This window comes from Lepisosteus platostomus, chromosome 14 (assembly GCF_059453375.1).
Source record: "Lepisosteus platostomus isolate fLepPlt1 chromosome 14, fLepPlt1.hap1, whole genome shotgun sequence".
In the NCBI taxonomy this organism is placed as follows: Eukaryota; Metazoa; Chordata; class Actinopteri; order Semionotiformes; family Lepisosteidae; genus Lepisosteus; species Lepisosteus platostomus.
Genome location: NC_142624.1, coordinates 745,359 through 759,353, shown reverse-complemented (window position 1 = coordinate 759,353; position 13,995 = coordinate 745,359). Strand labels below are relative to the sequence as shown.

Genomic DNA, 13,995 nt, shown 5'->3' with positions numbered 1-13,995 from the left:
TTTACTGACTCTGTCTAGCTTGTGGAACCTGTGGTGAGACTGCAGTGATCCGGGAGTATGCCTCAGTCTTTGAAGCTACACGCCGGGAAACTGAGCTTGATCAGAGGTCATCTGAACTCTGAGCCGCCCTTCTGGGTTTAACAGTTAATCTGCTCCCGGGCGGTGTGGGGATAAACGCGGAAGGAATCTGTGTGACTCCTGCTGGAGCTCATCGGCTGGACAGCAACCGTCCTCACGGGTCCGAGCCCGCTAGACCAGCTTCAGCCGTGAGCACGACGCTCACGCGTGTTCTGTACGGCCGGAGAAGAACTGTTCCGGACAGACTTTATTTTGAAACTATTTCGATGTGAGTGGTGATGATGTTTGATACGATAATTACAATCTAATAATCGTATCATGAATATGTGGCCGGGTCCAGTGTGGAATGAGAAGATGTATTTACCGCTCCTCTGTTCTCAGTAACGCCCGCGGCCCCAGCAGCTCCACTGCGAGTCTCTCCTTTTCCGTGGAGCGGGTGGACCCAAACCTCACTCCAGCCAGATCCAGACGGTGATCCCGGCGTGATCCCGGAGATCAGAGCCAATCAACCAATCACAGCTCGACACGCCCCGGCCCACGAGGCCATAAAGGTCGCGAGAGGGAGGCTGTGGCCAGGAGGACCGACGTTTTGTGGAGCAAAGGTTTACTCTTGGAGCGAATATTTTTAACACTGAGTTCAGAATTAAAAGTCGTACGGCAGCAGTCACGCCACGCCGACGCCTGGCGTTCTTCTCGTGTCCTTCTCGTGTCTCTTGTCGTGGGTGGGAGACACCGGCCGCGCTCATCTGTGCGCGTGGGCGCTGCAATGAGCCTCGCGAAGTCGCCCTCCGGGTCCGGCGTGCTGCTCGTGCTGCTGTGGCTCGCGGGGGGGTGCGGCGCAGGGCCCCAGCCCCCCTCGCGCTTCTTCAGGAGACGCGTGGCCCCGCCGCAGCAGGGGCCCGATGACGTCATCCCCAGGGTCATCTGCACGGAGCGCGAGCTGCAGGCGCTCTTCCGCCCTGGGGTGCGCGCGGAGATGCTCGTGATAGGTCAGTCGCCCGGCCGCCCGGTGGGTGTTAAACTGTTAATCGGCCCCGGATCGTATCGAGCCGTTTCTGAGAAGAGTCCAGGGTATCGGCTTCATCAGCGACTTGTTTCACCCTCCTACCACCTTTTGTGTGCAGTGCTTCTGCTTCTGTGTTTTTAAATGCATTTATCTGTAGATTCTACCTGTGTACTCTGGCTCATTATTAACATTATTCTCTGCAAGTAGTGTTAATGTACTGGAGTGTCCAGTCAGTGTGTGTGTATGAACCCCTCTCTCTCTCAGTGCAGTGTTCATGTACTGGAGTGTCCAGTCAGTGTGTGTGTATTAACCCCTCTCTCTCTCAGTGCAGTGTTCATGTACTGGAGTGTCCAGTCAGTGTGTCTGTATGAACCCCTCTCTCTCTCAGTGCAGTGTTCATGTACTGGAGTGTCAGTCAGTGTGTCTGTATGAACCCCTCTCTCTCTCAGTGCAGTGTTCATGTACTGGAGTGTCCAGTCAGTGTGTCTGTATGAACCCCTCTCTCTCTCAGTGCAGTGTTCATGTACTGGAGTGTCCAGTCAGTGTGTTGACCCCTCTCTCTGCAGACCGCTCGGGGGTCAGTATTCCTGTGCAGGACGCCCCGGAGCAGTGTGGTGTGCGGGTCAGCACTGGGGAGGGTGGAGCGGTGTCCGTCTCCAGCGACTCTGCCGGGTGTTTTGTGCGCAGAGAGGTGAGGCGCTGGGGGGGGCGCTGACCGCCCTGTCCAGCTGCTCCTGTGGCTCATCGCTGTGTCCCTCCCTCTCGCTCGCAGGCCGACGCTCTGCTGCTGGTTCTGGGGGTCCAGCTGGTGCCGGGGGGCCTGTGGTATTGGGTCAACGTCAGCTGTCCTGTCGAGGAGACCCCCCAGGACAGTGAGTCCCATGGGGGCGAGGGGATTGGGGGGACAGTGGGGTCCCAGCCCAGCGGGGGGGTGACCGGTGTGCTCTGTTGGGGGTCCCAGCCCAGGTGGAGGGATTGGGGGGACAGTGGGGTCCCAGCCCAGCGCGGGGGTGACCGGTGTGCTCCGCAGGTCCCCGCGGCCGCTGCGACGTGCCGGATGACCTGCAGGTGGCGTGTGGACCCCGGGGCGTCTCTCCCGCTGCCTGCGCCCGGAGGGGCTGCTGCTACACCCACAGCGCCAGGGCCTGCTTCCACAGGCTGGACGGTACGGGTCCGGGGGGGCAGGGGTGAGGGAGGGGGGGGAGATCATGAGGGAGGGGGGCAGGAGTGAGGGAGAGGGGGGAGATCATGAGGGAGGGGGGCAGGAGTGAGGGGGAGGGGATGGGGGTGTTGGTCTGACGCTGCACAGTTAATGAGCCCAATTAAGTCCTAATGAGGACGCCTGCCTGCTCTGGCCCTCGGAGACGGGGTGCCCCCACGGTCATGCTCTCGCCCCCAGACTGCACCCAGGACGGCCAGTTCGTCTTCACTGTGCGGCGGCGGGACGCGGAGCCCCCCCTGGACCTGTCCGGCGTGCGGGTGGAGGGGCACGAGGAGTGCGCCCCCCTGGTGACCACGCCCGAGGCGCTGGTGTTCAAGTTCGGGGTGACCGAGTGCGGGGCGCGCAGGGACGAGTACGGCCAGGTGCTGCGATTCCAGGTGGAGCTGGTGGCCGTCCCAGGGGTCAGCAGGCTGGAGTATGGCCCTGTGTCCAGGGACAGCCCCTACCGGTCAGTGCGCCCCGCTGTCCAGTCCTGCTCCTGAGGGGTCAGTGTGTCTGTGGGCTGTCCAGTCTCTCTCCTGGGGGGTCAGTATGTCTGTGTCTGTCCAGTCCTGCTCCTGGGGGGTCAGTGTGTCTGTGTCTGTCCAGTCCTGCTCCTGGAGGGTCAGTGTGTCTGTGGGCTGTCCAGTCTCTCTCCTGGAGGGTCAGTGTGTCTGTGGGCTGTCCAGTCTCTCTCCTGGAGGGTCAGTGTGTCTGTGGGCTGTCCAGTGCACCTGAAACAGTGCACTGGACTCTCCGACTCTCTCAGGCTGCTCATCGAGTGTCAGTACCGCCAGTCGGTGCTCGTCCAGGCTGGGCTGACCGCCCTGGACCCAACACCACCCAAACCAGCCTCTGCCCTGGGCCGGGTCCGAGTGGAGATGAGGATCGCTAAAGGTACAGAGGAGAGTGTGAAATACACAATGCACACACCCCAGAGGCACTCCTAATGGATTAATACACACCCCCAGTACACACCCCAGAGGCACTCCTAATGGATTAATACACACCCCAGAGGCACTCCTAATGGATTAATACACACCCCAGAGGCACTCCTAATGGATTAATACACACCCCCAGTACACACCCCAGAGGCACTCCTAATGGACTAACACTCATCCCAGAGGCACTCCTACTGGAGTAATATACCCCCCCTCAGTACAGACCCCAGAGGCACTCCTACTGGAGTAACACACACCCCCCAATACAGACCCCAGAGGCACTCCGAATTGTTACTTGCCTTGCTTGGTGCTCGATGTGTACTGACTGCTTACTGTCCCCTCTTTACCTCTCCAGATTCCTCCTTCTCCTCCTTCTTCCCAGCGGACAGGCTGCCTCTCTCTCTGCCACTGAGGGAGCCCCTGTTTGTGGAGGTCAGGGTGCGTGACCCCCCAGACCCCCGTATCTCACTGAGGATCCGAGACTGCTTCGCCTACCCTGCTTCCCGGCACTCTCTCTGGGTCCTGCTGTATGATGGGTGAGAATGGAGACACTGTGACTGACCAGCTGGACACTCCAGTACATGAACACTGCACTGAGAGAGAGGGGTTCATACAGACACACTGACTGGACACTCCAGTACATGAACACTGCACTGAGAGAGAGAGGGGTTCATACAGACACACTGACTGGACACTCCAGTACATGAACACTGCACTGAGAGAGAGAGAGGGGTTCATACAGACACACTGACTGGACACTCCAGTACATGAACACTGCACTGAGAGAGAGAGGGGTTCATACAGACACAGTGACTGGACACTCCAGTACATGAACACTGCACTGAGAGAGAGAGAGGGGTTCATATAGACACACTGACTGGACACTCCAGTACATGAACACTGCACTGAGAGAGAGAGAGGGGTTCATACAGACACACTGACTGGACACTCCAGTACATGAACACTGCACTGAGAGAGAGGGGTTCATACAGACACACTGACTGGACACTCCAGCACATGAACACTGCACTGAGAGAGAGAGGGGTTCATACAGACACACTGACTGGACACTCCAGTACATGAACACTGCACTGAGAGAGAGAGGGGTTCATACAGACACACTGACTGGACACTCCAGTACATGAACACTGCACTGAGAGAGAGAGGGGTTCATACAGACACACTGACTGGACACTCCAGTACATGAACACTGCACTGAGAGAGAGAGGGGTTCATACAGACACACTGACTGGACACTCCAGTACATGAACACTGCACTGAGAGAGAGAGAGGGGTTCATACACACACACTGACTGGACACTCCAGTACATGAACACTGCACTGAGAGAGAGAGGGGTTCATACAGACACACTGACTGGACACTCCAGTACATGAACACTGCACTGAGAGAGAGAGGGGTTCATACAGACACACTGACTGGACGCTACAGTAAACTCAGTCTCTCCGTCTCAGATGTCCGAACCCACTGGACAGCGAGTTTCCCAGTGCGATCCTGGGGGAGCAGCAGGTGGGGCGCCTCTCTCACTATCGCCGCTTTGACGTCAAAACCTTCTCCTTCATCGACCCCAAGACAGGGGAGCCCAGCAGCGAGGAGGTCAGTGTCCACCCCCACCGCCTCCCCGCCCCCCGCCAGCGCCGGGCTCCTCACTCTCCTCCTCCTCCTCCTCCTCTACAGGTCTATTTCTACTGCTGGGTGGAGATCTGCGCGGCGGACTCGGACCGGTGCCGGCAGCAGTGTGTCCAGAGCAGGGGTGAGTCGGAACAGCTCTGCCCTCCTGGCAGCTCATAGATCCCAGAACCTCAGAACTTCATCCAGCCCTCTCTTGGGTCGGGGGACAAAACAGGGTGTCTGCTTTAACCACAGGGCTGGGCAGCTTGTTCCACCCTCCCACCACTCTCTGTGCACAGAAGAGCCTCCTGTTCTCAGTTTTCAAGCTTCCTTGTGTTTTCCGTGTCCCGTGGCTCCACGTGCCGGTTCTGAGGAAGTCCGCTGGGCTGATCCCTGGAAGTCTAGGATGCTTGAGCTGGGTTCAGTCACATGCCTGACACGGTCTCTCTAACCTTCCTCTGTCCCGGCCCACAGCCCAGTCAGACAGCGAGTCAGACCGGCTGAGAAGGGACTTTGGTTCTGATCCAGTCTCTCAGCTTGTTTTGATGGGACCAGTTCTGCTGGGAAACCAACCTGAGATCTTCGGACCTGCTGAGAAATCGGGATCTGGTAAATAATCTACTCAATCTGTTTTAACCCCCCTCTTTCTGTTAATGTACTGGAGTGTCCAGTCAGTGTGTCTGTATGAACCCCTCTCTCTCTCAGTGCAGTGTTCATGTACTGGAGTGTCCAGTCAGTGTGTCTGTATGAACCCCTCTCTCTCTCAGTGCAGTGTTCATGTACTGGAGTGTCCAGTCATTGTGTCTGTATGAACCCCTCTCTCTCTCAGTGCAGTGTTCATGTACTGGAGTGTCCAGTCAGTGTGTCTGTATGAACCCCTCTCTCTCTCAGTGCAGTGTTAATGTACTGGAGTGTCCAGTCAGTGTGTCTGTATTAACCCCCCTCTCTCTGTGCAGTGTTAATGTACTGGAGTGTCCAGGCAGTGTGTCTGTATTAACCCCCCTGTCTCTCCAGTCCATCAGGTCCTGTCTGTCTACTCCCTGGCTGCTGTGTGCTCTGCTGCAGTCTGCTTGTTCCTGTTCTCGGCTCTGGCCGGGTTTCTGCTGTATCGCCAGGCAGCCAGGAGGCTGGACCCCGCTGGGCAGGTGGTCACTGAAGCCACAGAGGATGTCCTTGGGCCATCGTGAGACTGGGACTAGAAATAAAGCCTGGCTGGTTTTTATTTCACTGTGTCGTGGAATTGATTCACACTGCTGAGACGGGCGGCGGCGGTTAGCGAGTCCCGGGTTTGGGTCTGGACTGGGAATGTCAGGGTGGAGTTTGCATGTTCTGGTGTGGTTGTTTTGGCAAGTGACCCGGTTTCTCCCTCCTCCCGAAGACCGGCTGGCTGGGGAGGTGAATCGAGACTCTGCTGGTGTGTCTTTTGATGGACTGGTGTCCTGTCCAGCGTACGTTCCCATCATGCTCCAGGCAGATTCTGGGAGTTAGGTGTGGAATCTGTGTGTGGTGGGAGTGCAGCCGAACGGGAGAGATCAGCGAGAATCCCTCTGTAATAAACAATTGGAATATTGACATCATTAGTGGAAGGTAATTCACATACACACCAGCATGTGGCAGTGTGTCCTCATTCTGGCTTTATCCTAGTGAAAAGTGCTCTAGAGCCAACTGAGCTGCTCCTTGTGACGAGTCAAGGTTATTAACACTGAGCCTCTGTTCAGCTGCTCTACAGGAGAGATGATGATGAAGGGTGTCAGTGTGGGGCTCTGGGTGACTCTATCCTCTCTCCAGCTCCAGTGTCCAGTCTCTGTCTGTAACCCCACTGTCCCCCTGACACAGGACACAGAGGTGCAGACGTGTTGTTACAGACTGAGTGTCTGTTCAGCTGCTCTACAGGGGTGATGATGTGTGGGGGCAGACAGGGGGTGGGAGACTCTATATCGGACTCTCCCAGTGGGAAGAGCCCGTGCTCTCCAGAGCTGGATCAGGGAGGAGAGAGGCCCAGCCTGTGGGTGATGGAGCCACAGGGGTGCAGTGCAGGAGTCTGAGAGCACTGCTCTTCGGTTTACTGCAGAGCACTGCTCTAGGTTCTGCTACAGCTTGTAAACCAGTCCGGGTCACAGGTGATGCCAGACTAGGACAGTCAGGAGCTCGGGTTGGCTGGAGAATTTAAGAAGATGTAAATCCTGCAGAAATCAGACTAGACAAACAGCTGGCTGTGGAAGAGAGCTTCTGGCCACAGGGCCAGCAGTGGACGGGCACCCGAAGCCTGTGGAGTGGGGGTGTCAAAATCATACTGCGCCCCAGGAAGGAAGCGTTTACAGTATTGTGCACAATTTGTGTCTGCAGTTTCCAGGTAAAGATACTGCTGCTGTGGCATCAGTCCAGCGATGAGCAAACAGCTGCGCTCTGGGGTGGGAAGGGCTGTTCTACACTGACCGAGGCTCCCGGGCTGAGAGACTGACGAGGGGCCCCGGTTCACGTTCGCCACCCTCAAACCCCCCAACGGGCTCGGCCCAGGGAGCTTCAGCTGCACCGGACAGGCAGGATCGGGGGGGACACTAGGAACAGCCGCAGGGAAGAGCAGGAGGCACTTCTCTACACCAATGGTGGTGGGAGGGTGGAACAAGCTGCCCAGTCACGGTGCTGTTGAAGCCGATACCCTGGACTCTTTCCGGAACCAGCAGTGGGAGGTCCTGGGGTCAATCAGCTGTGGGACAGGCAGGCAGACAGAGAGAGAGACGTGTGCAGAGACAGACTGACAGACAGAGACGTGTGCAGAGACAGACAGACAGACAGAGACATGTGCAGAGATGACAGACAGACAGACAGAGACGTGTGCAGAGATGACAGACAGACAGAGAGAGAGACGTGTGCAGAGACAGACAGAGAGAGAGACGTGTGCAGGGATGACAGACAGAGAGAGAGAGAGAGACGTGTGCAGAGACAGACAGAGAGAGAGACGTGTGCAGAGACAGACAGAGAGAGAGACGTGTGCAGGGATGACAGACAGAGAGAGAGAGAGAGACGTGTGCAGGGATGACAGACAGACAGAGAGACGTGTGCAGAGATGACAGACAGAGAGAGAGACGTGTGCAGGGATGACAGACAGACAGACAGACAGAGAGACGTGTGCAGGGATGACAGACAGAGAGAGAGACGTGTGCAGGGATGACAGACAGAGAGAGAGACGTGTGCAGGGATGACAGACAGACAGAGAGACGTGTGCAGGGATGACAGACAGAGAGAGAGACGTGTGCAGGGATGACAGACAGACAGAGAGACGTGTGCAGGGATGACAGACAGAGAGAGAGACGTGTGCAGGGATGACAGACAGACAGAGAGACGTGTGCAGGGATGACAGACAGAGAGAGAGACGTGTGCAGGGATGACAGACAGAGAGAGAGACGTGTGCAGGGATGACAGACAGAGAGAGAGACGTGTGCAGGGATGACAGACAGAGAGAGACGTGTGCAGAGATGACAGACAGACAGAGAGACGTGTGCAGGGATGACAGACAGAGAGAGAGACGTGTGCAGAGACAGACAGACAGAGAGACGTGTGCAGGGATGACAGACAGACAGACAGAGAGACGTGTGCAGGGATGACAGACAGAGAGAGAGACGTGTGCAGAGACAGACAGACAGAGAGACGTGTGCAGGGATGACAGACAGAGAGAGAGACGTGTGCAGAGACAGACAGACAGAGAGACGTGTGCAGAGACAGACAGACAGAGAGACGTGTGCAGGGATGACAGAGACGTGTGCAGAGAGCCTCTGAGCCCCACCCTCAGGAAGCTCTCCTCAGAGGAATGTCCAGCAGGGAGCAGTGGGGCAGGATTCCCGCGGGGCGGGCCAGCACTGCGGACCACCGGCCAGGCTGGGGGTGGACAGGAGCCCAGCCAGCGGGTGGGGGAGGACAAGGTCACTGCGGGCGAGCGGAGGCCATATAAGCAAGCAGCCTGGGCGTGCGCAGACAGAGGTCAGCACGGGTTCGAAGACAGAGGACTGTCAGGGCTCCGGAGCGCAACTTCATTACTGGTACCTGGGCTCTGAGAGAGGAGACACAGAGAGACAGTGAGGGACAGAGAGAGGAGACACAGAGGGACAGTGAGGGAGAGAGAGAGGAGACAGGGACAGTGAGGGAGAGAAAGAGAGAGGAGACACGGAGGGACAGTGAAGGAGAGAGAGGGGAGACACAGAGAGACAGTGAGGGAGAGTGAGAGGAGACAGGGACAGTGAGGGAGAGAAAGAGAGAGGAGAGACAGAGGGACAGTGAGGGAGAGAAAGAGAGTGGAGACACAGAGGGACAGTGAGGGAGAGAAAGAGAGAGGAGACACAGAGAGACAGTGAGGGAGAGAGAGAGAGGAGACGTGCTGTGTTTGTGTCACTGTGTGTGGTGTCTTTTACAGTACAAACCTGCTCAGACTGTCTCCTCTGTCCTGGTTCTGTTCTGGGTGTCGGTACCAGTCATGGCTCTCAGCGATGTGGAGTGGGATATGGTTCTGAAGGCCTGGGCTCCAGTCGAGGCTGATGCAGCAGGACATGGAGCTGAGGTTCTGACCCGGTAAATACTGAGGGCGTCAGTACAGTGCTGTTTCAGTAGAGTCCTGTCTCTCAGTGGTAAAGTAGAGCTGGACTGAGTTTGTACTGCTGAGTCTAGAGCCCGTGCAGTACTGCAGAGTATTATACTGCTCTGTGTCGAGAGCCCGTGCAGTACTGCAGAGTATTATACTGCTCTGTGTCGAGAGACCGTGCAGTACTGCAGAGTATTATACTGCTCTGTGTCGAGAGACCGTGCAGTATTGCAGAGTATTATACTGCTCTGTGTCTAGAGACCCTGCAATACTGCAGAGTATTATACTGCTCTGTGTCTACAGACCCTGCAGTATTGCAGAGTATTATACTCCTCTGTGTCTACAGACCCTGCAGTATCGCAGAGTATTATACTGCTCTGTGTCTACAGAATGTGCAGTACTGCAGAGTATTATACTGCTCTGTGTCTAGAGACCGTGCAGTACTGCAGAGTATTATATTGCTCTGTGTCTAGAGACCCTGCAGTATTGCAGAGTATTATACTGCTCTGTGTCTGGAGACCGTGCAGTACTGTAACCCAGTGTGATATATTTATGTATACTGGGGGACTGCAGTGTGTAATATTTACTGTATATATATTGATAGACTGACTGCAGTGTGATATATATATATACTGCATATATAATAATAGACTATAGTGTTATATATATATTAATACACTGCAGTGTGATATATTTATATATATTAATAGACTATAGTGTTATATCAATTAATAGACTGCAGTGTGATATATTTATATATATTAATAGACTGCAGTGTGATATATTTATGTATATTAATAGATATAGTGTTATATTTATATTAATAGACTGCAGTGCATCTGTATGGCGCTGCTCTGAGTCTGTTTCCTCACCCCTCTCCCTTATCTTCTGTCTATTTCTGTCCCCCCTTATCTCTCTCACTTCGCTCCTCCACCCTCCCCCTCTCCCTCCTCTCCTCCCTCTCCTCTCTCCCCTCTCCCCCCTCTTCCGCTCTCTCCCCTTTCTCCTTTCCTCTCTCTCCCCTCTCCCTCTCCCTCTCCCCTTCTCTCGCCCTCCTTTCTCCTCTCCCTCTTCCTCTCTCCTCCTCTCCCTCAGCCTGTTTAAGGCTCACTCCGGCACACAGCTGCTCTTCCCCAAGTTCCGCTCCTTGACGGCGGGGGAGCTGGTGGGCAACGAGGAGCTGGCGGCCCACGGTTCGATAGTGGTGAAGAAGCTGGGGGAGATGCTGAAGCTGCGTGGCAAACACGCAGACGTGCTCCGCCCCCTGGCACAGACTCACGTCCACACCCACAAGATCCCGCCGGACAACTTCAAGGTGACTGGAGTGTCCAGTGTGTGTATGAACCCCTCTCTCTCAGTGTCCAGTCGGTGTGTCTGTATTAACCCCTCTCTCTCTCAGTGCAGTGCTCATGTACTGGAGTGTCCAGTCAGTGTGTCTGTGTGAACCCCTCTCTCTCTCAGTGCAGTGTTCATGTACTGGAGTGTCCAGTCAGTGTGTCTGTATGAACCCCTCTCTCTCTCAGTGCAGTGTTCATGTACTGGAGTGTCCAGTCAGTGTGTCTGTATGAACCCCCCTCTCTCTCAGTGCAGTGTTCATGTACTGGAGTGTCCAGTCAGTGTGTCTGTATGAACCCCTCTCTCTCTCAGTGCAGTGTTCATGTACTGGAGTGTCCAGTCAGTGTGTCTGTATGAACCCCTCTCTCTCTCAGTGCAGTGTTCATGTACTGGAGTGTCCAGTCAGTGTGTCTGTATGAACCCCTCTCTCTCTCAGTGCAGTGTTCATGTACTGGAGTGTCCAGTCAGTGTGTCTGTTTTAACCCCTCTCTCTCTCAGTGCAGTGCTCATGTACTGGAGTGTCCAGTCAGTGTGTCTGTATGAACCCCTCTCTCTCTCAGTGCAGTGTTCATGTACTGGAGTGTCCAGTCAGTGTGTCTGTTTTAACCTCTGTAAATATATTAACACTCTTCTCTCTCTTTCTCCAGCATATCTCAGGAATATTTGTCCAGCTGATGAAGGAGAAAGTCAGTGGGTTTGGAGCAGACTCCGAGGCAGCCATGAATAAGGCTCTGGCCGCAGTGGTCAGTGACATGGGGACATTGTATAAGGAGTTAGGGTTTGCAGGATAAACTGTGAGATCACCCAACACTCTCACACACATACAGTATGATTTTGGATACCGTTGGAGTATATACACTACACTGTACACCTGGAATATATAAACCACACTGCACACCTGGAGTATATAAACCACACTACACACCCGGAGTATACAAACTGTACACACTGCACACCCGGAGTATATGAACTACACTGTACTCCTGGAGTACATATACTGTACACACTGCACACCTGGTGTGTAGAAGTACTGTATGAAGGGCACTCCAGATGTGCAGTGAGTACAGGATGTACAGTACAGTATAGTGTGTACTGTACACACTGCACTCCAGGTGCACGCCAGGTGGGTCCTGCTGGGGGTGGGAGATGGCGATGTGCCTCGATGTGGAGCTGTTCCAGACCCCTGTGTGGGCACTACGACGCCACGCTGGCAGAGGCCCTCGTCTCTGTGCTGTCCGCCAGTGTAGCGTGTCCGTACTGCTGTGAGCTTCATTTCTGTGTGTCCCAGTGCTGTTGTGTGAATCAGTTTGAATAAAATGCTGATCAGCTGCTTCACTCTGCTCCTGTCTCTCTGTCTGTCAATCTCTGCCTCTCTGTCAACAATCACGTTTCCAATTCAATGGGATTTATTGGCCTGACTGCTGAATTTGTGCTGGGAAAGCAGTAACCACTGTCAAAACACAACAACTACAATAATAATAACCATCGTCATCCTCACTCCGTGTTCCTCAGGCTGGGACAGGAGATCACACTCTGGGCTGCAGCTCATCTGAGCTCCCTCCTCCCTCTCCCAGTAGGACTGGGAGCTGATCTGATTCTGGCAGGTGTGGGAACTCTGGGATTAGATTAGTTATTTTAGGGAAGACTGTCTAATCCCACAGTATTACTTACAAAGTAGCTCTGTCTCTATTCCTGCTGGCAGTGGGATCACAGTGTGGTCACTGGGCCTATTCTCTCTGGACAGCCAGGTCTGCCTGTGTCCAGTGCCTCTGGTCAGGCTGTGGTCACTGAGCCTGTCCTACTACACTGTAGACCTGGAGTATATACAGTATACTGTACACACTGCACACCTGGAGTATATAAACTACACTGTAGACCTGGAGTATTTATACTGTACACACTGCACACCTGGAGTATATAAACTACACTGTAGACCTGGAGTATATATACTGTACACACTGCACACCTGGAGTATATAAACTACACTGTAGACCTGGAGTATATATACTGTACACACTGCACAGCTGGAGTATATAAACTACACTATAGACCTGGAGTATATATACTGTACACACTGCACAGCTGGAGTATATAAACTGGACTGCACACACGGTAGACCAGGCGTATGTGTTTGTGCGGGTGCTGGCGGGCTCGGGCCTCTGTGTCCTCAGGGCTACGTGCTGCTGCACACAGGGCAGCGCTGGGCGGCGGGGCTGGTACTGGCAGGGCCTGCTGTGCACTTGGCCTGGGCCACGGAAACAGCACCAGGGAGCCACGTGCACTCACTCCTCTGGTGTCTCCGGAGCTATTTAAAGAGCCTCTTTTATGAAGGGCAATAATAATACCTACTTTATAGGCTGAGAGGGACACAGAGAGAGAGAGAGAGGGAGAGAGACAGGACGAAGAGCTCTGAGCCCCACACTAACAACCTTCATCATCATCATCACTCCTGAACAGACACTCAGTCTGTAACAACACGTCTGCACCTCTGTGTCCTGTGTCAGGGTGACAGTGGGGTTACAGACAGAGACTGGACACTGGAGCTGGAGACAGGATAGAGTCACCCAGAGCCCCTCACTGACACCCTTCATCATCATCATCACTCCTGAACAGACACTCAGTCTGTAACAACACGTCTGCACCTCTGTGTCCTGTGTCAGGGGGACAGTGGGGTTACAGACAGAGACTGGACACTGGAGCTGGAGAGAGGATAGAGTCACCCAGAGCCCCACACTGACACCCTTCTTCATCATCATCATCACTCCTGAACAGACACTCAGTCTGTAACAACACGTCTGCACCTCTGTGTCCTGTGTCAGGGGGACAGTGGGGTTACAGACAGAGACTGGACACTGGAGCTGGAGAGAGGATAGAGTCACCCAGAGCCCCACACTGACACCCTTCATCATCATCACTCCTGAACAGACACTCAGTCTGTAACAACACGTCTGCACCTCTGTGTCCTGTGTCAGGGGGACAGTGGGGTTACAGACAGAGACTGGACACTGGAGCTGGAGAGAGGATAGAGTCACCCAGAGCCCCACACTGACACCCTTCATCATCATCACTCCTGAACAGACACTCAGTCTGTAACAACACGTCTGCACCTCTGTGTCCTGTGTCAGGGGGACAGTGGGGTTACAGACAGAGACTGGACACTGGAGCTGGAGAGAGGATAGAGTCACCCAGAGCCCCACACTGACACCCTTCATCATCATCACTCCTGAACAG

The 13,995-nt window shown here is 54.6% G+C and overlaps 2 protein-coding genes and 1 long non-coding RNA gene across 5 annotated transcripts; 2 read left to right on the top strand and 1 right to left on the bottom strand.

Moving 5' to 3' along the window:
* Positions 1 to 640: 640 nt before the first annotated feature.
* On the top strand, positions 641 to 6,078 carry LOC148648545 (zona pellucida sperm-binding protein 4-like). Of its 2 annotated transcripts, XM_088607000.1 has the most exons (11): positions 642 to 1,067; positions 1,651 to 1,775; positions 1,857 to 1,956; positions 2,115 to 2,249; positions 2,484 to 2,754; positions 3,055 to 3,182; positions 3,582 to 3,762; positions 4,700 to 4,841; positions 4,923 to 4,998; positions 5,331 to 5,465; positions 5,871 to 6,078. In XM_088607000.1, exons 1-11 carry the CDS (start codon positions 845 to 847, stop codon positions 6,041 to 6,043), a joined length of 1,689 nt encoding a protein of 562 aa, XP_088463126.1. In that variant the 5' UTR covers positions 642 to 844; the 3' UTR covers positions 6,044 to 6,078. The 2 variants fall into 2 exon arrangements, with proteins under 2 accessions (XP_088463128.1, XP_088463126.1); XM_088607002.1 differs by lacking the exon at positions 2,115 to 2,249 and having other exon boundaries at positions 641 to 1,067.
* A 2,658-nt stretch (positions 6,079 to 8,736) lies between these two features.
* On the top strand, positions 8,737 to 12,104 carry mb (myoglobin). Of its 2 annotated transcripts, none has more exons than XM_088607163.1 (4): positions 8,737 to 8,893; positions 9,323 to 9,419; positions 10,525 to 10,744; positions 11,412 to 12,104. In XM_088607163.1, the coding sequence occupies exons 2-4, from the start codon at positions 9,325 to 9,327 to the stop codon at positions 11,553 to 11,555; spliced, it is 459 nt and encodes a 152-aa protein (XP_088463289.1). In that variant the 5' UTR covers positions 8,737 to 8,893; positions 9,323 to 9,324; the 3' UTR covers positions 11,556 to 12,104. The 2 variants fall into 2 exon arrangements, with proteins under 2 accessions (XP_088463289.1, XP_088463290.1); XM_088607164.1 differs by having other exon boundaries at positions 8,738 to 8,893; positions 9,265 to 9,419.
* On the bottom strand, positions 11,642 to 12,871 carry LOC148648543 (uncharacterized). The gene is made up of 2 exons (XR_015926522.1): positions 12,615 to 12,871; positions 11,642 to 11,778 (listed from the first exon to the last, which is right to left on the bottom strand). It is a non-coding gene; the product is annotated as an uncharacterized LOC148648543 (long non-coding RNA).
* Positions 12,872 to 13,995: the final 1,124 nt, after the last annotated feature.

Excerpts from the sequence above, each read along its gene's own strand:
- LOC148648545 (XM_088607000.1), top strand. The coding sequence starts at position 845 with ATGAGCCTCGCGAAGTCGCCCTCCGGGTCCGGCGTGCTGCTCGTGCTG. Across the intron at positions 1,776-1,856 it reads GGTGTTTTGTGCGCAGAGAG|GCCGACGCTCTGCTGCTGGT; the intron begins GTGAGGCGCTGG and ends TCTCGCTCGCAG. Across the intron at positions 3,763-4,699 it reads TGGGTCCTGCTGTATGATGG|ATGTCCGAACCCACTGGACA; the intron begins GTGAGAATGGAG and ends TCTCCGTCTCAG.
- mb (XM_088607163.1), top strand. The coding sequence starts at position 9,325 with ATGGCTCTCAGCGATGTGGAGTGGGATATGGTTCTGAAGGCCTGGGCT. Across the intron at positions 9,420-10,524 it reads GGAGCTGAGGTTCTGACCCG|CCTGTTTAAGGCTCACTCCG; the intron begins GTAAATACTGAG and ends CCTCTCCCTCAG. Across the intron at positions 10,745-11,411 it reads TCCCGCCGGACAACTTCAAG|CATATCTCAGGAATATTTGT; the intron begins GTGACTGGAGTG and ends CTCTTTCTCCAG.